At 42.6% G+C, this 23,435-nt stretch overlaps 2 protein-coding genes across 3 annotated transcripts in view; both read left to right on the top strand.

The window, feature by feature from the left end:
- LOC135492740 (neuropeptide S receptor-like) overlaps nucleotides 1-16,420 on the top strand; it is a 52,647-nt gene extending 36,227 nt beyond the window's left edge. Inside the window, exons 1-2 of one of the 2 annotated variants that reach the window (XM_064779359.1) lie at nucleotides 11,158-12,636; nucleotides 14,544-16,420. In XM_064779359.1, coding sequence (XP_064635429.1) covers nucleotides 14,598-16,169 — 1,572 coding nt within the window. In that variant the 5' untranslated portion in view covers nucleotides 11,158-12,636; nucleotides 14,544-14,597 and the 3' untranslated portion in view covers nucleotides 16,170-16,420. Of the gene's footprint in view, nucleotides 1-11,157; nucleotides 12,637-14,543 lie in introns of those variants that run through there. The other variant, XM_064779358.1, reaches the window with a different exon arrangement.
- On the top strand, nucleotides 5,255-7,418 carry LOC135492506 (ankyrin repeat and KH domain-containing protein mask-like). Its single transcript, XM_064779019.1, has 2 exons — nucleotides 5,255-5,521; nucleotides 6,069-7,418. The coding sequence occupies exons 1-2, from the start codon at nucleotides 5,453-5,455 to the stop codon at nucleotides 7,416-7,418; spliced, it is 1,419 nt and encodes a 472-aa protein (XP_064635089.1). The 5' UTR covers nucleotides 5,255-5,452.
- Nucleotides 16,421-23,435: the final 7,015 nt, after the last annotated feature.

Below are 23,435 nucleotides of genomic sequence, written 5' to 3' on the forward strand. Positions count from 1 at the left end.
CCGACATCCTTTCTCAATCACCCTATAGTGTCATGTCTTCCTCATTGGCATTCTTTATGATATTCCTCAAACATATATGAGAAAACGTTTCATGCGGATGAACGGGTTGTGACTTTCTTGTATCATTTTTGCAATATTTTTTATTAAATGGAGCAGACATTAATCTTTGATTAATGAAGCGTGTGATACATACTGGTTGGAGATGAAATAAGCTGTAAAGAGTCACGGAAAGTGGTGTCTGCGGAGATTTTTTTTTCACTTGGGTAAAGAAATACTGTTAATATCTTGTGGGACTTTCGATCGTTGATCTATTTCGCCTTTCCCGGTCTAACAGTTCAGCACCGGATGAGTGAAAGTTCAATGATTTCATTTTTAACGTTCTTAAGGAAATGCTAGCAATAATGGCAGAGTGTCCGAAGCTCGGGTTTAAAGTCGACCAATATTCTTCGAAAGGTGAGAGAAAAGCAGTTGCATGTTTGATCGCTACCATCTGGCAGCTCCCAGGACAACGTCTCCCTATAGATGAAAGTGATCAGCTCCTTTTATTAGCGATCATGTCTGCGCCCGCGTAGTAAAGTTGTGACAAATCGATGAACAAATGTCGCATGAGTTGGCCCTAGCTGGCGCGCTATGAGGATCTTTGAGAAGTTGTGGCGTTTAACTTTTAACTTTTGACAGTCTTTGTGAAAATCTTGGCGTTAACGTATCTTGGCGTTAGGTATAACGGACTTAACTGGAGAAGATAAAACCAAGATAAATTTTACGTTCAAATGATGTTGGTACTGGCAATCACCTGATGATCAAATTTGTGAATACATGAATTGTTGACAGCATCTGTGCTTCAGGATAAACTATGATAAATATAAACCCACTGTGAATAACAAGTTTAAATTTAGCTTCAGCGTCACATTGCTCTCGCGCCTTGTGAAAATTGCCCTTGTTTGTGCCAGCTCAGAGTAATGCATACGCATACAGCATTATTTCGCATCATCAGCATGAGAACTATGACATGTTCTTTTGTACTTACAGTTCCCGGGTTCCACCCACGCACTTCTTACCATTACTGCAACTGATGAGTTTCTGAAAAACGTTCTCGGCGCAATGGAAGAATGAAGTATTTGCTTCGGACTCAGCCTATTCGTGCGGCAGCGTGTGGACACCAGTGACAGAATTCGGCTTGGAAATGCGCTGCAGGGTGGCAGTGGACGTTTCCCTGAATGTGTTGGAACGGTGAAGTCGGAATATTATGACGATATCTTTGTTTTGAGATTGTTATTATCATTATCACCATTAACGAGGTCTTGCTGCTTTTCTACTACACAGTCAAAGCTGTGAATTGACAATGAATGTTTCAATACGTTTCGTAGTTATTCAGGGTGAAGACAACGTAGATAGCCTACTTGCCACACTCCAACGGGTCTCTCTGTTCGTCCAGGGGTACATCATACCAGCACTCTTACTCCTAGGGATCTTCGGCAATACCCTATCCTTGGTCATTTTCTTCCGGACGCGGAAACAAGGGAACACCCCAGTCCAGTACCTAAGCTGCCTAACCGTTTCCGACACCGGCGTGATTCTGACGCTTGGGCTCGTACAATGGATGGAGCATGGTCTAGCCTATATAACAGACGGGTCTTTCTCCTTCAGTTTTTTCAATTACTCCACCGAAACCTGCAGATTTAACGGTTTTGTTTTGCATACGTTTGAGCTCATATCTGCTTGGGTCATCGTGGCGTTTTCGATGGAGAGAGCGTTCGTTGTTCTTTACCCTTTAAAACGAGTAGATGTCACATCTAGAAAGCGACTCCAAGTGATCATTGTGATATGCATCATTTCTGCTGGTCTTAGTGTCCATAAACTTATTCTTTACAAAGTCTTCTACACGGAAGCAGACTTGCCTTTCTGTTTTTACCCAGACAGTGGCTTTTTGATTTGGCAGTACGACACGACCTTTCATAACTATATACCATGCGTCTTGATCATAACAGCGAATTCTCTCATATTTTTCGGGATAAATCGGAGTAAACAATCCGTGGCATCAAAACAGTCAGGGAAAGCACATCAAGAGAATAGGATTGCGCACTCCCTCATGATAATCTCGACTCTTTACATTACTTTCATGCTCCCAGCCACAGTCTCATTTTCCTACTTCCTTTCAATTGAGGAAGATCCCAGCCTGGACACAAAATATATCCAATTTGTCTACTACCTCATGACCTTTTTCGACGAGTTCAGTATGCTGAATTTCTGTCTTAATTTCATTATTTATGGGTGTAGTTTACCTTTCTACCAAAAGGAGGTTTGTAAATTGCTGTCTTTTATTAGCAGAAACGCCGACCCTAAAAAAACAGCAGGAGGTTAAAAAGTGAATTTTCGATTCAAGAGTCTACTGTAGTTTGAAAATGTAAATTGAAAGATGTTTAAAAGAAACTCAGACTCAGGTCTCTGCCCCGTATGCCAGCTCCTGAATCTTTTGAATCGGTGCTAACCCCCACGGCAAATTTAACACCGAGCCATAAAGCACAAGAAGCTGGCGTCTTCCTTTCACGTCTAAATAATGTTGGAACTGGCAACCACGTTATGATCAAATTGACGGACTTCTTTCCCTCAGCGCGAATTGGTGTGCTTCTCAAACACGTTCTAGGCGCAATGGAAGAATGAATAAAATGAACTTTCAGCGCTGTACTATCTGCTTTGGCCTTGAATGGACTTAACCGGTTGTAAAAAAGAGCACGTTTCGCCCATTAACGGATGAAATTGAGACACACCTATGAGATAGTACAATAATTCGATATATTTTGGGTCCAGACTAGACTATCATTATAGTAGATTCCAGTGACTTCTCTTCCAAGGCTATTCCCCCTGAGACACAGAAGCGTGTACCAAAATAATACCTCAAGGTTCTTGATGGGGGAATTTTCCCCGAAGGTTAACGCCAGCCTTAACGCTTGATTAATAGTCCAGTCCTCGGCGGCTTCCGATATGATTCATTGAACAACCTTGCACTTAAATCACACTAAGAGGATTTTTAATCAAATCGGCAGAGTAAAGGTTATTGGTGATTTTACTTGAGGCAAATACCAATGAGGACCTTGGCTGTCAATTTTAAAGCACATGGTTATATAATGAATCTACTTTGTGACACGCATACTACGTCTCGTCCATTTTCCTGTCAGGAAGTTGGATGTCCCAACGATATACTAAGGGATGAATTTTGTCATTTGGTGCTTGAGCCCTGTGTATAATTCATGGCGCCAGTACGTATTTTTCAAAAAATGACTGAAGTAGTTCGTTAAATTTTTTGTTCATGTAAAGCCCGGGATGACGGAATGTTTCCGTTCACGCACTTCCTTAATATTTACTTAATTACTAAACACGCTGTTGGTGAGGCGGTTAGGATATTGGCGATTGGAATGGTTGGGATTGTTCGTGTATACCCCGGTGCATACCAATTATCTGAAAAACATCAACCGTCACCTCCTTTTTCTGCAAAAACTCAGATATGGCGATAGTTACAGGTCAAATTGAATGTTGCTTGGTGACAGAACTACGCGGAAGATTTGTTCAAGATAACCCTGGCACGAAGCAAACAACCATTTTATTCTGAGAAATCGTTAGATTATCTGTGCATTGCTGATGCCTCACTGCAAAATATCATTGTATTTGTTTTAAAGAACCATCAATAAAATAGCGGAAAAGTGTCCGTTGTGTTTTTTAGGGGAGAGTCGGGTGAAATGATGCTATAGATGCGAATCTGATGAATCGGAAAAATGACAGTTTTTATAAACCTGTTTTGTGTAATGGGTTTTTCATTATAAGATGAAACATGATTTATTCCCGTGTCCATTGCCGGAGAAGCGAACATTAAACCCTGAATTTCTCAGGAAGCATAATATTCGGTCGGCAAGATAATTACATTTTATTCTTGTGGCGAAGTAATCGTCTCTCAAATGAGTCATTCATACATATTTAATCTGCTTATCCCAAAAATTTCCTAATGCTTCTGACGAATATGATAGACTGAGAATGCAATAGATAATATAATAATTCGGTGTCCCTTACCGCTAAAGTACAGCAATAAGGCATTGTCCTTGGCTTTTTCCTGAGTCCTATCAAGCGAAAAAAACCGTACTAAAAAATCTGATGAGCTAGCATAATGGAACGAAGGAACTAAGTGCAGTACATTGACCTCAACCAAAATATAATATTTATATGAATTTCTGACTGAAATTGAAGTGCATTTAGAACACCTACTTTGGCGCTTACCAAGGTCATCTCCATAGGGTTATGTTTTTTTGTCTTTCCCCGCAAGAAACTCTCGCCCAACATCCTTTTCGGAGACAATTTGTTTCACTTATCAAAACATGTTTGGTCGATGGCGATATCATGTTGAGCGAAATATGAAAACGTACCAACTATTTCCATCCGGATTCCAAGCACGTGACGTCCGCGAAGAAAATGACCTCGCGGAATGAAAATGAAATAAACTACATGTTCACCGTGATGGCCGCTAACATATGTCAGGGGCAGATAACATTAAATCAGGAAAATAGCTTGTCATTTTGCAGACAAGATAGGATTCTCCCTTGGCCCGTGTTGTCAATGTTGGTCACAAGGCAATCAATCACCTTAGCAGTAGTTAGGGGGACTCGCTGCTCTCAACAGCGAAGTCTTTTTGTTACTGTTCAATGCCTTCGAAGACCAGCTATTTCCGTTGCATCTCTTGAGATTGTGGTGCAGCACGTGCAATTGAAAGTCAGAAGTCTGCAATTAAAATCGCCGTTGCTGTGACCTGGTGGAAATTGAAGCACACTCCTCTTTGTTGCACTGGTGTGCGACGATCGTTGCGTATAACAACTGCGATGGCCGCCGCAGACCAGCGACTTGTTGCTTCTCCTTATGCCATGCTACTGCTAAAGCGCTGTCAAGTGCAGTAGTGATAGTTGCAACTAGTCATGACGATTAAATTTCTCATGTTTACCATAATCTGCATGATAACAAACATGTGACATAAGCAGTTATCTGATAATACCTTCGGGTTGATATCTCGAACAATAGGACAATGTTTATTTCTGAGTATTTTTGATGTACATCTATATACGTCCAATAGTTCAAATGTACGTGTATCATTCGTTCATTGTCGGTATAGACACGTGTAATGCCCGTGATATCTGACTCGAAATATAGGCCTAAACCAATCATTGTCTTTATCAGATCACATTGAAAGAAGGCCTCATTATTAAGTCTGGTTGATTTGGCGTAATTTCAACGGTTCTCCTGATAAATAACATTTGGGTCAATTAGTCAAGCTATTTTGCCTATTTGGACCTATGTTCTATCAGTTTCTAGGCCGAACATACATTGATCTAATTGCCTGCTTATCGTCGACAGTATATGATCATGTAAGGCCAAGCTTTCTGATGCGAACCGCTCTGGAGATATATGAATCTTTATGCTAAAGTTTTCAAGGACAATGGAGGCAAAGCTATTTGAAGCGATCTGCTCAGGAGAGGACTCATTGGTAAGTTGTCAGCGCACTGCAAGCCGCCACTTAGAGTGATACGTTCCAGCTAAATATTCTCCCAAGTGCTTTGTTTACTATGAATGCAGTTTGGAGGCATCCTCCCTCAACAGGACTTTTTGTATTCTCCTAAAAATACGCTCAATTAACCACCACAGGTTGAGTTTATCGTGCCTCCACATATTCATATATCGTATAGAACGGAGGTCAATGAAAGGCCTACCTCTGACACGGAATAACAGCATCAGAGTTGTACATGCTAGCAATCGTACAGTCTTCACCGATGAATTCAAAGTAATAGGTACGTACGTATGTTAGATTGTCCCACAGTAGGGCTAGTGGGTGTGGGTGGATGGCTTGAATTCAATTAGATATCCATCAACAGATCAGAAATATGGGCTCGTGTCATCAATTTGATGGATCATGTGCCAAAGAGGTTTAGTGACGCAGAATGATGCCTCGATTTATTTTCGCAGAACATTCCAAAGTGAAAAGCAACCGATTCAACACGTCAACTGAACTTACATCCGTATTTCTTGCTTTACAGGCTTTGTGCTTGATAGAAGGCCTGGAAGATGTCAACGTGTGTCAGAAAGGCAACGCATCGAAGACAGCATTGCGCAAGGCGATCAAACAGGGCCGCCTCACAATAGTGAAGAAACTCTTGGAACATGGTGCTGATGTAAATCCTAAGGATCGCAGCTACCCGGCAGTTAATTTTCCTCTCTCTCTGGCATGTGCACGAAGAAACGTTGAAATGATTAAGCTCCTGCTTGCGTACGGGGCTGATCCTTTTTTACGGACAACTGGCGACCATACGGGTCAGATGTGTCCCTTCGAGGTGGCTCTGGCTGTGCGGAATACTGATTCGATTCGGATATTATTGGAGCAGATTACGGCGCTGCACGAAAGGAACCGCGACTTAATCATAAAAGGAGCCATTGCTGCACAGGAAATTGATAAATTAAAAACATACTTGACGAGTTCTTCTTTAGTTGATGACTGTTCTGTGGAATGTACGGCAAGTTATTTACAGGAAGCTGTGACATTAGGTAACTTGAGAATGGTTCAATTGCTGCTCGATAGGGGCGCTAATATCGACAACCTTGTTCCAGGGTCCATGAGGTTTGACCCAATTGTGTCAATGCACGTAGACGGACCAATTGAGCAACCTTCAGGCTCTACACCCTTGATGCAAGCCTGTAGACGCCGCCACGTGGCAATTGTGGAGGAACTTCTTGTTCGGGGAGCTGACGTAAATATGACAAACTCCGCAGGCTGGACCGCCCTGCAGGTGACGGTCGCCGGAATAAACCGCACTCCGGCATGTGCCCAGGAACGGAACCTGCAAATCGTCAGACTGCTCATTCGAAATGGCGCATTCGTCAATCCAGGAGACAAACTAAGACTTAATGTTAACAAAAACCTAGTGCCCAATAAGTTTTCCGTCGAAAGAAATTTACCCGGCCCCCTTGATAGAGTCTTAGCGACAATTTGTCAGTTCAACCTGTACTCCAACCCGACACTTCTGCGGATCGCCAGCAACTTGATAAAGGCCGGTGCTCGACCTTTAATACCCACGATGCAACTACTCATGGAGCTTCATGCAAATGATCCAGAGGCAAAGAACCCAGATGTGTGCGAATTAGCCAGACTCATGATAAGGTCCTTGGATCCTTTTGGGAGCGTATTCTACAGTCAAACAGTGCTATGGACTGGTGGTGCGACAAACATGGCCGACTTAATAAGAGACTCATTGCGGCAATCTTTGACACTACATTCACTCTGCTCTTTAAAATTACGCAAAGAAGTGCTGCCTCCTTTGATGAGGAATTTACAATCAGACGATATCGCACTCCCTCCACTACTTAAAAAGAACATTATTGAGCTGAAATAATTGGCAGCGTAGTCGTCGAGAGAAAAACATGACCCTACAAACGCTGTCCTCGGTTCGTGGTCAAGTGAAGAATTTGGTATTGTTGTTGGCGAGAGAGAAACCGGTTCTTGCCTCCTGCCTTGCAGAGGCTAACACGGTATGCTGATTCTTTGTGTCCGTGTTGAATCGCGGGCAATAATAGGCCAGGGCATATACCATCAGTGGAAATACCCAAATATGTGATCGTTTCGAGGTAAACCTTTGGGGCTGCATTGACTCAAGATCATGAAAATCTTGTTAGCTCGGGTTCCATAAGGCCGTGGAGTGAATTGCTACTCGCAACTTGAAGTAGGAAAAACCTTTTTCAGTCCATAACAAAATATTAGACTCTATGCATAAGAAACAAATCATTACCGGTACACGAAGAGTTCTGAGGAAAAATACGCGAGTATCGAATTTACGTTGGACATATAACACTCGGAGTCGAATCCCCTTTATAGCAGTTTTTACAATCTCGCATGAATGATATATATTTGATACAAGATATTGAGTTGAAAGTTTGTATATATACTGATAAGTTGAGGGCATGTGACCTGACTTAGCAGGTGGATGTTGTTTCGGTATGAAATCTGGTTTAACAATTCGAGGGTCAGCGACGCCGAATGTTTATCGCGATTACACCGGGGATAGCGCCCGTATTTCTAACACGTTTTCAGTAGTATTCAAACTACGGTCTACTCTTCAAGTTTTCACTTCCTTTGGAATAAACGCGCATTTCTTTATATTCCGAGTTCAGTGGAGAAAGCGTCGTACTTTTAGCACGATTCGTAACGATCATAAAAATGTTAAATTCGTGGATCTATAGTCCGATATCATCTTCGGTAGAGGCTATCCGACTTCACGCCCCGATCTATCCTGACATCATTCAGTAGAGCTCAGATGGGCTGCTCAATTGCATGGTGTCGTTTGGATTTTTCCCGGTCTCTTTAGCTAGCTATTGTATGGAACCACTGAAATATGTGGCACACATTCATATTCAATTGGATCTACGGTTTTCTATCTTCGGAAAAATGAAAACGTTTGGTCCGTTTGTTATGTTAACAACTAATGGTTTTTGGCGCAATATAGGTCATAAAATCTGCTGCATAATATTTTCTAACCAACTCTATATATTTCTTTTGATATCTTCAATCCTAATTAAGTGTGACTTTGGGTGCCTTGGCTGCACTGCTATTGTCATATTAGCTGAAAGTAGCGTAACTTGGGTTATCGTATTGATATCATGATGTACATTTAGCATTCATAGCAAAGTACATGTGTTACGGTAAACCGTCCAGTTATGCCGTTAACATAATGCAAAAACTTGGAGTTCCGTGAATGATATGTCGACTCGGGACACTTCTGAGGCGTGCAACAGCGAGAGTAGACCAAGAAAGTTTTACTCATTGATTTGGTTATGAGCATTCCATCTATTCTAAACAGAAAGATGTGTAGGTTCTGGTGATCTAATGGGGAGGAGAGCGAGTCCTTCTGGATCGTGCTACCAGTGTGTCAAATCCAGCGATTACGCTACTGGTTTTTCCGCAGACGCGCGATCTTTTTATCGCTCATCCCAGCAATAATTTGCGCAGGTAGAAGCGATAAAAATCGCTCGTTTGCGGGCGTGTAAGTTATCTTGGGCCCTGTTGATGCTGTTAAGGTGGTTTAGACATTGGTACAGAGTCCACTTCGACACAGAAGTGTGACTACATGTATACTGACAACACCTTCTCGGGAACCCTGAAATCACTGAAGCTTATATAGATAAATGATACATTTTTATTGCTTCAGTCGGATTTCAGAAGGTTCTTCAAGCCTATTTTTGCTGCAGAGTTTCTTTCCTTTATGTTGCGAAAACGTGAGTGTCAGTGAAAATGATGAATTACACAACGATGTTGGAAGGGTTCGTAGGGGAGGACTCAACAATGGTGCCACAGCAAGAAATGTACCCGGCAATGGAAGTCGCCATAGCGTTGATAAGCAAGTGGACCCGCGTGATTTCGATCTCATTAGGCGTCCCTGGCAACGTGATTGCTTATCTTATCTCCATGTCAAAGGAGAACCGGCAGATTAGCGCATGCGTGTACATGGCGTCGCTGGCGGTGGTCGATAACATGGTACTGTTTTGTCGAATCATTTATGCGATTACGATATACTCTGACGAGGCGATGAAGGGAAGTGTCTGGTTTCTGAGGTGAGGAGACAATGAACATGTACATTTGTTCAGCTGAGTGTACGGTGCTTCAATAGCAACTTGTCGTTGAAACAAAAGAGGAAACTTCAAGATATACTCTAGGCTAAATTATTCCACGACATATAGCACCCAAAAAGCACTTTCACAACAAAACAAAATATTGCTTTTTAGCGTTCACGGAAGGTTTAGCTAAGCATGAGCATGCAAGACCGAAGAAGAAGGCTTCATCGAATTGACGGAACGAAACGGAATGAACGGAATATGATGCAACATGAAAAACAATCATGCCTAAAGCAGGGCGCCCAGGAATATATATCCGTAAGTTGGAAAAAAGCGTTGTTCACATGATAAAGAGACAGTAACTCTATATTGTCCTTTTAATAGTGTGGGTCAAGCATCATTTCTCGCTTCTACTCCCTTCAATTGGAAACGCTTTGGTAGCGATTAAGCATGATTTTTGTCATGTACCATCATATTCCATTCATTCCGTCAATTCGATGAAACCGCAGAAGAAGGTACAAATGGAATGACTCTAGTATATTCTAAGCACGGTTCATCCTTTTGAAAAATTTGCATCGGTAATTAATAAACCTTATTGCAATACGTTTTTAGAATTCAATGGTACTTCCACCGTGTTTTTGCGATAAATTCAAGTCTTATCCTCACCCAAATGACCATCGACCGTTCTATCAACGTCATGTACCCCATGAAAGCCAAGAAGTTCTGCACAGCGTCAAGAGCATGGAAGATTGTCATCATCACAATCATCTCCCAGTTGATCCTTCACATCGACACTTTTTTCACCTACGATGTATCCGATCCCCCAACGGGCCTCTTAAAACGTAGCGTTCCGGATGTTCCAATTGTTGGCGCTATTTTTGACGGGTACCAATTAACCTTCGGAGCTGTGATTCCTTTTATTCTAATCGCAGGGGGAAATGTTGTCATCATCGTCGCCGTGAGACGGGCCGCACGGAAACGACAAGCGATGACGTCAACAGCGACGAAACAACAACAACATGAATCCAGCATAACCCGGATGTTGGTCCTGGTGTCCGTGGCGTACCTCGTGTGTTCCATGCCACTGCGTCTACACGAGGCCTTACTTAGCGTTCCAGGTCTATTCCCCATGTATTATACTTCTAGCAAGTATTGGAACTTGCGCAGGAATCTCGAAATATGGCTCCTCTCGGAACTATGGAATTTTAATTTCGCCGTAAATTTTTACTTATATTTTCTCGGCGGGGGCAAGAAGTTTAGACAGGATGTTTATCACCTTCTTAAGTCTTTTTTTGCTCCTCGTGCCAAAACACCAGCCCAATGAGAACTTAACAACCCTTTCATGAACCTTTTGTTGTCGGCCGATCGATTGGCGACAGGTTAAGCGCCCAGCCATGATATGAACTGAAAGGCCAGGTTCGTCTGCCTCTTTCCTAATCAGCGCTTCTAGTGACGGCGCACTTTTGTTGGTAAACAAAATGGCCGACCTATCACAGAGAGAGGGAAAGGGAGAAAGCAGGTGGACCTTTGCTGCGAAACGAATGAAAGGCGCTCGCACACGGTTGAGGTTTTAGTAATACCAATAATACCAATTGTTTGTTTATTTTTATTATCATCAACTGCAAACGCCGAACATGCCGACGATCATGTTGATGTTCAAACCAGTCGATAACTTGAACTCCTTTGGTCAGCATTGCTAATAGCGTTTTAGCTATATGATGAGCCAATGGAAAAATTGCCGGTAATTTCCATGATAGCATCCTGATGGAGAATCCGAGTAATGATCGCAGGATGTCAGAGCGGGGACAGCAAGATAAGCTTAGGTTATTGACCGACCATCAATCTGTCAACAGAATATTCCGCGGTTAACACTGATAAACTTGGGGCGAACCAAGGGTAATTAAGGAAACCTTGTCAGTACATCGGGACAAATAGAATTATTACATAAACATGATACAAATGTAACTCGACAGTAAGGATGTTGATACGGCATGGTCGCTTGGTTATTCGCGTAAATAGGAAATTGATTTTTTCAAATTTATGTCAATGCGACTTCTCACAAAACCGATTGGTGAATGACTTCTTATCAAAATATCAAGAACCCCGTCCGTGAGAATGTGCGTGCCATAAGTGTGACTATACGAGCGGTTAAACGTGCTTTTCCATCGCAGTTTCTCCGTTAGCAACTATTAATGTTGTAGTTAAATTGATTGTGAATCCGAGGTTTGAAGCATTGTAGCATCAAAAATTCTTGATATGTGTTTTCGAACAGAAAAAATAGCGATTGTGTCGTATTGATTGATCGCCAATGCCGCTTAAAAACGTATTCTTCGCTAATTATTGCTGATGAATTAGAAAATTAAAATGCGACCAACTTCCGACTGGGTTGGTGGTGGAATTTCACATTGTGGTGCACAATGTTTCATTTCCTAACTGTCGTGCCTTTTCCCATTCCTAAAGTGTTATACCCGAGTGGTAATGCGTGTACCACTGCTAATGTCAATCAGAGCTCAACACTCATTCAGTTACTCGATTTCTAACCAAAGCCCGATTCAAAATTTTATTGACACGATGCGTGCAGAGAGCAGGACGTCAATACATCGACACGGCCCATATAATCTAAATTCACCATCACTTTAGATACAACGCGCGGTTGGTTACGGTTCCAGTCACGATTGATGTGTAAGAAGTGATAAAGTGGTTTTTGATTCAGGGGGCTTGAGATCGAAAGAAACACAGCACGGCAACATCTGGTTTGCTGCGTCAATAAGAGGCGGAGAATTTCTTCTTCTGTGAAAGATTAACAGATTCCTTTATCTTTCTTTTATACGATTCTTCTTGATGAGGCGAGGTCTACTACTCACTGGTACTACGTAGACCTTCTGACGGACAACAAATTCGCCTGACCTTGAAAATAAGGCCAAAACTATCAGACTTCGGTTCGAGTTCAAGGGAAGTGAATGGCCCGTATTCAGTGAGCGTGATTGATCGTGCAAATGAGAAGAGGTATGCTTGATTGATATACTAGGTAGTGCTCGATAGAAATTAATGGAATCTCAACCATCTTAATTCAGGAATACGACAAATTCATGAGTTTTTATGCTGCGAAATGTGTTTCAATTTGATATTTCAATTATTTGCAATAACCAAGCACCTCTGCCACAAGGTGAGTGCCAGTGGAGTTTGTCTGAAATTGACGACATGATTCCAGAGTTCAAAACGCGTAGTCAGGCTCTCTCTAGTGTGCTGCTTTGAACACCGTCTGACCAGGCGATGGTGAGATGTTTTCTCTGTTTCTCTTAACCCCGTTCTTATCCATACATTCATGTCCCTAACTTTATTGTTTGACATTATGAAAGACATCGCTGTTGGTGTCAACTCATCAAAACACCTCCCATTAATTCCTTGTGATCATCCAGGAACTCGCAGGATGATGAGCAACAAACCATTACCTTTTGCCCATCGGTCTTTGGGAAACATCCGAAAGAGTGGGTCGGCTCTGCGCCTGTTGGATAAACATGGCAAAATGCATCCGTTACAAAGTGCATTATTAGCCTTAAACAGTTTTCGGAACACCCGCACCTGCCACTGTAAAACCAAGACGGCCATTTCCGCGATCAATGGTTGCCTAATTACTGATTTTGTTTGGGGGCCGGGGCAACCATTCTAATAATAGCATCATCTAAGTTTTCAGTGGGTTGTTGTGCAGCCTAATCAGTCCGCCGTTCAGATAGTCTCACGAAACCAACACCATTAACGTTCCGGAATAGTTCCAGCTTCATATTCCTGATATGCTTGGTATTCTGATAAGCTCAGCATGCTCGACTAGCATGGTATCAGTGCCCTTATCTCTAACTTGGGGTCAACCAATGCGACAGACAGTCGAGGTCTGTTTCTGCCTCAAGCAGCGACCTTCTTGATGTTACTCCGCCACCTTGGCCACCGCTGACACTCTGGTGGTTTTGAAGAGACAGCCAATTGGGAGGTAATCATTATGTCGTTGAAGATATAAGGCACTCCGCTGTTGTCGCTCGATCAGTTTCTAACAGATGTCGAAATGGCACGAGACCGGGGTAACCTGAGACGTAGTCTAGACGTCGTGATTTAGAATATGTATAACTGCTAAATCGTGACGCAGAGTTCAACAAAACACACAATTAGAATAAGGCAGGTCGCCATCAACATCAACAGTTCAGTGTAATCCCGTTTGTAGCATCTTGCATGGCCTTGACCTTAGTGGCAGCTTTCCAACCAGTGACCTAGACCTTGACGTTTTTGTCACCTCGTTTTTGACAGCGCTCCTCCTGAGCTTTAAGAATGTACTCGAACTTCCCGTAAAAGTTACAAGGATCTCCAACGGCATTCAGCAAGATCTTCTTGCCTTCAGTCTGAGGAGGTTCTGCTTCGAAGAGCCACCTATACCGATCCCATATCCATGGAGTCTTCCTCAACTATTTTCGGGGGTGTTCTTATTTAACACGACTGAACATTATAGACGATCACACCAGGATTTTCCTACTGTTATTCTTAGCATTTTGGATGTTGTTGTTGTCTTCGTTGTCCTTCTTATTGTTTTGTTGTCGTTCATTTCCGTTTCAGACAATCTAAAGATGGCAGCTGTTCCATGTCCTCGCACGACGGCCGAACCATTTACAATAGCTACAAGTGTCCTGATTTCAGACATCCCTCTGTTTTCTTAGTTGAACTGAAGCACCAACCATTGAATCGGTCCACGATTTTAAAAGAACTTTTTTTCTGAGCGCGGTTTCCAAAAAAATTCTTCGACTCGGTTAGATATAGTGTCCATTTCAGCTCAAAAGGAACTTTCATCAAGAGAAGCACTATGTTGGAACTTTGTCATGTTTGCAATAAGTTTCTCACTAGTAATTCTATCTTAAACTCTGTCGTTTCAGATCCATGCTTGATTTTTCAAATACCACAATGTTGTAAAAAGATGGAGGACAGCGATGTCGGGTAGAGACGGAACCGCTAGTGCGCCATCTAACGGCTCTCTCATGTACGGCAGTGATGAGGTCATCATTTGTTTAAATTCCACGTGGAACGGAAGTGTGTTTCTCGATTGCCTTCCTAATAGAACGGAGGGAGACGGGTTAAAAATCTATTCGGATTATGAGATTATATGGACGCCTGACGTCATCCAGAGGGTCGCCAGTTTGTGCGTTATCATGGCCATGACCATTGTTGGTAATACTCTAATCTTGATTGTCTTAAGTTGCAGTAAATACAGGAAGATAAATAGTCGCGTCAATATATTTATAATCAATCTGGCAATCGGTGATCTAGCTGTTTGTGTCGTCACAATGACGACAGAGATATTATTTGTTGCGTTTGGGGAGGAATGGCTGCTAGGGGCCGCTGGTTGTAAATTGACAACATATGCTCAGATTGTGACGCTTGCCAGTACGACGTTCATTCTCGCAGCTATGAGCTTTGATAGGTACCTTGCTATATGCAAACCACTGTGTCTTGGTACGGGTAACTCCCGGGGGAAGAAAATGATCATAGTGTCTTGGACTCTCGCCTTCATCTTTGCCATTCCACAACTTTTAATTTTCGTGCAAGTCCAAGATGGCGTCTGGAAAGATGGCCGTCCTCATTATTCCTGCAAAAGCCGTGGCTATACAGCCTTCTGGCAGCGTAAAATATACTTTACTTTCCTCGCTACTTATATCCTTATTATTCCGGCTATTTTGATTACGTTTTTCTATGTGAATATTGTCCGTGTTGTTTGGCGGTCTGGCCGCGAGTTGTCCACAAGTAAAGGCTCCGGGACGACGATACGAAAATGTGTTGGCGACAAGCGCTCCATCCCGCGAGCCCGGGTGAGAACTATAAAAATGACACTCAGTATAATCATAACATTCATAGCATGTTGGAGCCCGTATTTTGTGACGCATCTGATACGGATTTATAGCGAATACAAATACAACGTCCCGAAAACTGTTCTAGCATTTGTAGAGACCATCGCCTTGCTCCAAAGTGCATTAAATCCAATATTATACGGGTGTTTTAACATCAAGCTGAAGCGTGGCCTACTGGAGGTGTTCTGCCCTGGTAAGGTCAGACAGCAACATCAAAACGGCTTCAATGCGAACTATAGCTGCAGGAGTATAGGCCTGACTGACTATGCCTCCATTAGCGAGGCACATTATCCAAACGATATGTACTGCTCCAAAAGGCTAAGTGATAAGTGTAAGAATGGATCAGCGTCCTCTGAGAAAAATCACAAACCCGAGCCACGTCTGAGGACAAAAATCATCGCAGAGACTAACAAGAATGGATTCCGGCTGCGGGTGCGGTTTCTCGGGCGGTTGAGTGACAGGCGGGCGAGTAGCGGTGATCGGCGAGAGGGGCATGGTAAAGCCGCGGTGATCCCGGTGAAGCGGATGACTCTGCCGACTATCGTGGTTCAGAAGCCCGACTCGCGGAGCTCGTCCAGGGTGCATGAGAGGGAAAGCGAACCTCAGTCCGCCACATCGGGGAAATCTGCTGTGCGGCCATCCACTTCAAGTGTATGATTCATAAGAGGCGTCTACTTTTTAGTTCAAAAATGTCAATTTACATAACTTGTCAGTCTTCTGGTGAGGAGATCAACTTCAAAAATATTCATTGATATACATGTACATATATATATAAAATAAAAGCCCCTGCCCGAAAACAAGTCCACATACAAAATTGTCGGAAACCAAAAAAGATTTCAGAACGGGTTGCCTTTTCTTAGAATTTTTCAAATTAAAATGTTTTCCTTATTGATGTGAAATGCATGTATATATACACTATCTCAGTCGTTGACATACTTAACGTATCAATTATTATTTCCAATAAAGAGTATGGCATTGCTTGCGCGACGTCTCAAGTAGCGCGTGGTTATTTGTTTTTAAAGCTACGCACCCATTGTGACTTACTCCGATCACTAGGTTGCCTCAGGGATATTAGTTTACGATTCGAATAACAGTTGTAAACATAGAAACTGCAGGGTCATGGTTTGATAGACAAAAGCATGAAACTGAGCACCAAGAGGATATATTGGATACATGTACGCACATGTTTTGTCCACATTGCTTGAAGCTTTTTAGCGCTGGACTGATATAGCACATGCTTGAAAGTGGCTTGAGAAACGACACCAATGTGGTTTTCCACAACCATCGCCAATATTCAAATATTAGAGGACATCGTTGGTGAATCCACTTCAAGTCCTAATAAGTCGCTCAGTTTTAAATTTTGTCATAATAAACAATAAATCGGCGGTCGGACTAGAACTACGCGCGACTGAGCTTCAGAAAAGATGGAGTGGTAGAAATTCCAAGGCTAGACGAAAGGAAAAAAATAAAATTCGAAATTTTGTTGGGTTTCCTTGCATGCATCACAACAGTTTGACAATAAGACAGTAAGTAAGTACGGTAGACACATCAAACACAAACACTCGTAGGACGGAGCGGATGTCCAAGTAGCCAAGTCACCTCCGCCGTTGTAAATGACGACCTACGAATACGTTTTCAATCCAGTGCGTTTTGCATCATCAGTTCTATTGCAAGGTTTTTATAAGGAAGATAAGTCAGTCAAGAAGACCAGCGTGTCAGTGTGACAGCGAATAGCGCCCTCGGAGTTCAATTAGTGAGAGATTTATGTATGGGGAGAGACCTGTCCCTAGGCCTAAGAGTATAGATCGTATACAGGTTATTTCACTAACCCCGGACGGCCACGTTAGATATCAGGTACAGTTAACTTGAACATTTGCAGCCAGTGGTTCCCTAATAGTGGGAAAAATATGTCTTGTGGCAAAAATTCCTGTCAATTTGGAAAATGAATACAAGCTATAGCATGGCGACATCAGATCAGACCCTTCCTCAAGAACCATGTTTGTATCGTACGCACCCGCTGATTGGTTTTTATGCTTTGACCCGCTTTGTCATCGATCTACCGTTGACCTTAACCATCGCTATCATCGGCTTGCCGGCAAATATGCTAGCGATTATAGGCATTGGCTATGAACGGCCCTACACATCAACCTCGGTGCTTCTCCAGGGGTTAGCAGTGACGGACAGTATTGTGTTAGTTTCAGCGGTGTTGGGGTATAGCTTGTTGAGCCTGTATAAGACATACGGCCTGTGGTTGGAGTCTAAGGCGTTCCATTCCCTGGCATACCCTTATCTCATGTTTCTGATTTATTTCTCAAAGACTGCATCTGTCTACATTACTATATATGTTGCCACGGAGCGATTTATTGCTGTTTGCAGGCCATTGTGGGCGACAGTCATATGCACAAAGAGGAATGCCTACATTGCGCTATCAGCCATCTGTTTGGGCGCATTTTTGTATCGAATCCCTCTACTTCTTTCCTTCCGCGTTGATTTCCATTATGACCCTTGCTCCGGTAAGCTCCAACCCGTTTGGGACCACACCGATTTATATTTGAACTATTACTTTTATATCATCTACGTTTCAGGCCTGCATGTCCTTATCAATTCATGTTTACCGATAGTTACTCTCACAGTCTTAACCTGCTTGATATTATTCAACCTAAAGCAGGCTATGACGGTGCGTCTAGCAGAGAATACTCTAGAAGACAAACAGTTGAAGATTGTTACGTATCGGGTGGTCGTGGTCGTGGTGATATTCATAATCCTAGAGCTGCCGGGTGCGATTGGCCAAATACTCGGACTCGTTCAATCATATTCACGTATCAATTTTGACTTATTTATTTATTATGGGGTTCTCACTATTTTTTACTTTCTGAGCAATTTTAACAGTTTTGTTAATTTCTTCATTTACTGTGCAACTGGGCGACGGTTTCGACAAGCTATCAAGAATATCTTAAAACGCCCGTTCAGATGCTGAACTAAACATTATCACGTTATCACGTTATTAATTGTTGCATGATATACAATACATGTAGTGTAGGTTGCAGCAATGATGCGTTCTATTCTCGCCCTCCAGAGACGATGTGAATAAGAGAGGGAGATAGATATATTGCCTATACATGTATATGGAGAGGTGAAAGCCCCTATCTTTTCAGAGTCTCGCGCACTGATCCGATTGGCTTTCACATTGTGCTTGAAGATGTCTTGATACAACCGGTAAAGGTGACTTTTTCGGTCGTCGATGGTCAACTATAATCAGTTTAAGTTCCTCGTTGACACTTCAGCAGGGATGTTGAGATCTGAGCAAGGAGGTTGGCACCAGTCCTGCTCAGGTGCCAACATTTCTGCTGAAGTACCAACATTCCTGCTACCACTAAGGTGCCAACATTGCCGTGACAGCCAGCTTGGAACTTGACTATTTTTGCACTCGGAGACAAGAAGTAGCGTTTTTGAAATCAATTCTCTGGCGTGCAAAATAAATAAAGCAAGTAGAGCTCCATTAACAATGTGTGATTACTTGATTTTGTTCGAAGTCATGATATAGACCCACCAGTACCACCTAGAGGAGCTTCGCTTGGTTGTACGAATAACTTACAAAAAGTGACTCGATATGAATTTAAACAGTTTTTGTAAATCGCTGATGATGATAAGATTATAATTGCAAGCTCGTGTCGATATATATAGTAGAAATGAAAACGTGGAAAAAAGCATCCTTCATTAGAAGATTGATTGCATCCAGGGAGAATAGGGGACAAGTAACCTTCCCTCCCCAGATCCCATGCAGTTTAAAATTGATAGTTAGCATCACAGACGTTTGGCCAACTTATCAACAAAAGGGCTTGCCCAGGAGCAGAACCCGGGACCTCTCGCAGTCTAAGCGAGACTCGTACCACCAGACCAACGAGCAATTATATAAGCAACCTTTGTTACTGGTGCATTAATACAACAGGTGCCAGCACAGACGATTGTCCTGATACGTTGGTAATGGAACTAGGGGAACAACCTATCTTGAAGACAGATCAGTGCCAGCTCTGGGCGTATAGTGGGGAACAACCCATCTTGACGAAAGATCAGTGCTACTAGCGCTGGGCGATGGTGTATTGGGAAACAACTTATCTTGAAGGCAGATCAGTGCTAGCTCTGGGAGATGGAGTATCACTGGGAGAACAACCCACCTTGGAGACAAACACCAGTGCAAGCTCTGGACAAAAATGGTTTATTGCGGGCACAACCCATCCAAAGTGCATTAAATCCAATATTATACGGGTGTTTTAACATCAAGCTGAAGCGTGGCCTACTGGAGGTGTTCTGCCCTGGTAAGGTCAGACAGCAACATCAAAACGGCTTCAATGCGAACTCTAGCTGCAGGAGTATAGGCCTGACTGACTATGCCTCCATTAGCGAGGCACATTATCCAAACGATATGTACTGCTCCAAAAGGCTTAGTGATAAGTGTAAGAATGGATCGGCGTCCTCTGAGAAAAATCCCAAACCCGAGCCACGTCTGAGGACAAAAATCATCAAAAATATTCATTAATATACATGTACATATATATATAAAATAAAAGCCCCTGCCCGAAAACAAGTCTACGTACAAAATTGTCGGAAACCAAAAAAGATTTCAGAACGGGTTGCCTTTTCTTAGAATTTTTCAAATTAAAAAGTTTTCCTTATTGATGTGAAATGCATGTATACTGTCTCAGTCGTTGACATACTTAACGTATCAATTATTATTTCCAATAAAGAGTATGGCATTGCTTGCGCGACGTCTCAAGTTGCACGTGGTTATTTGTTTCCAAAGCTACGCACAAATTGTGACTTACTCCGATCACTAGGTTGCCTCAGGGATATTAGTTTACGATTCGAATAACAGTTGTAAACATAGAAACTGCAGGGTCATGGTTTGATAGACAAAAGCATAAAACTGAGCACCAAGAGGATTTATCGGATACATGTACGCACATGTGTTGTCCACATTGCTTGAAGCTTTTTAGCGCTGGACTGATATAGCACATGCTTGAAAGTGGCTTGAGAAACGACACCAATGTGATTTTTCACAACCATCGCCAATATTCAAATATTAGAGGACATCGCTTGGTGAATCCACTTCAAGTCCTAATAAGTCGCTCTGCAGTTTTAAATTTAAATTTTGTCATAATAAACAATAAATCGGCGGTCGGACTAGAACTACGCGCGAGCTTCAGAAAGATGGAGTGGTAGAAATTCCAAGGCTAGACAAAAGGAAAAAAATAAAATTCGAAATTTTGTTGGGTTTCCTTGCATGCATCACAACAGTTGGACAATAAGACAGTAAGTAAGTACGGTCGACACATCAAACACAAACACTCGTAGGACGGAGCGGATGTCCAAGTAGCCAGTCACCTCCGCCGTTATGGCGACCTATACGTTTTCAATACAGTGCGTTTTGTATCATCAGTTCTATTGCAAGGTTTGTATAAGGAAGATAAGTCAGCCAAGAAGACCTGCGTGCCAGTGTGACAGCGATTAGCGCCCTCAGGGTTCAATTAGTGAGAGATTTATGAATGGAGAGACCTGTCCCTAGGCCTAAGAGTATAAATCGTATACAGGTATTTCATTACCCCGGACTGCCACGTTAGATATCAGGTACAGTTAACTTGAACATTTGCAGCCCGTGGTTCCCTAATAGTGGGAAGAGTATGTCTTGTGGCCAAAATTTCTGTCAATTTGGAAAATGATTACAAGCTATAGCATGGCGACATCAGATCAGACCCTTCCTCAAGAACCATGTTTGTATCCTACGCACCCGCTGATTGGTTTTTATGCTTTGACCCGCTTTGTCATCGATCTACCGTTGACCTTAACCATCGCTATCATCGGCTTGCCGGCAAATATGCTAGCGATTATAGGCATTGGCTATGAACGGCCCTACACATCAACCTCGGTGCTTCTCCAGGGGTTAGCAGTGACGGACAGTATTGTGTTAGTTTCAGCGGTGTTGGGGTATAGCTTGTTGAGCCTGTATAATGCATACGGCCTGTGGTTGGAGTCTAAGGCGTTCCATTCCCTGGCATACCCTTATCTCATGTTTCTGATTTATTTCTCAAAGACTGCATCTGTCTACATTACCATATATGTTGCCACGGAGCGATTTATTGCTGTTTGCAGGCCATTGTGGGCGGCAGTCATATGCACAAAGAGGAATGCCTACATTGCGCTATCAGCCATCTGTTTGGGCGCATTTTTGTATCGAATCCCTCTACTTCTTTCCTTCCGCGTTGATTTCCATTATGACCCTTGCTCCGGTAAGCTCCAACCCGTTTGGGACCACACCGATTTATATTTGAACTATTACTTTCGTATCATCTACATTTCAAGCCTGCATGTCCTTATCAATTCATGTTTACCGATAGTTACTCTCACAGTCTTAACCTGCTTGATATTATTCAACCTAAAGCAGGCTATGACGGTGCGTCTAGCAGAGAATACTCTAGAAGACAAACAGTTGAAGATGGTTACGTATCGGGTGGTCGTAGTCGTCGTGATATTTATAATACTAGAGCTGCCGGGTGCGATTGGCCAAATACTCGCACTCTTTCGATTATATACAAGTATCAAGTTTGACATATTTATCTATTATGGGGTTCTCGCTATTTTTTACTTTCTGGGCAATTTTAACAGTTTTGTTAATTTCTTCATTTACTGTGCAACTGGGCGACGGTTTCGACAAGCTATCAAGAGTATCTTAAAACGCCCGTTCAGATGCTGAACTAAATATTAGTGAGTTTATCACATTATTAAATGTTGCATGATATACAATACATGTAGTGTAGGTTGCAGCAATGATGCGTTCTATTCTCGCCCTCCAGAGACGATGTGAATAAGAGAGGGAGACAGATATATTGCCTATATATGGAGAGGTGAAAGCCGCTATCTTTTCAGAGTCTCGCGCACTGATCCGATTGCCTTTCACATTGAAGATGTCTTGATACAACTGGTAAAGGTGACTTTTTCGGTCGTCGATGGTCAACTATAATCAGTTTAAGTTCCTCGTTGACACTTCAGCAGGGATGTTGAGATCTGAGCAAGGAGGTTGGCACCAGTCCTGCTCAGGTGCCAACATTTCTGCTGAAGTACCAACATCCCTGCTACCAGTAATGTGCCAACGCCCCTGCATGCCAACGTCTACGCTCAGGTACTTTTATTTCAAGAAAAACGCCCTCCGAATTTTGAGAGTTTTGCACAGAAAAATGCAACAGCTTTAAAAAGCAGTGTTTGCCCATTGGGCATCGCGTCATAAACAGCAAAGCTCCTTTCTGGGAGGTACATTCTGAGATCAGGCTTTTTTACTCCTACGTCATATACAAAATATCGACAGGCGGAGTATATTGAAAAGCACTGGTTATGCCAGGATGGAGTAGTACGAATTCAGTCGATACCTTGCCGAGGGTACATGAAGCAAAACTATAGGATTGCCTGGCTTCAACAAATGCAATGACCGAACATTGCCGTGACAGCTAGCTTGGAACTGGACTATTTTTGCACTTGTGTAATGTGTAATTACTTGATTTTGTTCGAAGTCATGATATAGACCAGTACCACCCAGAGGAACCTCTTACAAAAACTGGCTCGATACGAATTTAAACAGTTTTTGTGAATCGCTGATGACGATAAGATTATAATTACAAGCTCGTATCGATAGTCGAAATAAAAACGTGGAAAAGAGCATCCTTCATTAGAAGATTGATTGCATCCAGGGAGAATGGGAAACAAGCAACCTTCCCTCCCCAGATCCCTGCAGTGTAAAATTGATACAACAGTTGGCAGCACAGACGTTTGGCCAACTTTTCAACAAAAGGGCTTGCCCAGGAGCAGGACCCGGGACCTCTCGCAGTCTAAGCGAGACTCGTACCACCAGACCAACGAGCCGTTCTATCGGCAACC

Source organism: Lineus longissimus, chromosome 8, assembly GCF_910592395.1.
Source record: "Lineus longissimus chromosome 8, tnLinLong1.2, whole genome shotgun sequence".
NCBI lineage: Eukaryota > Metazoa > Nemertea > Pilidiophora > Heteronemertea > Lineidae > Lineus > Lineus longissimus.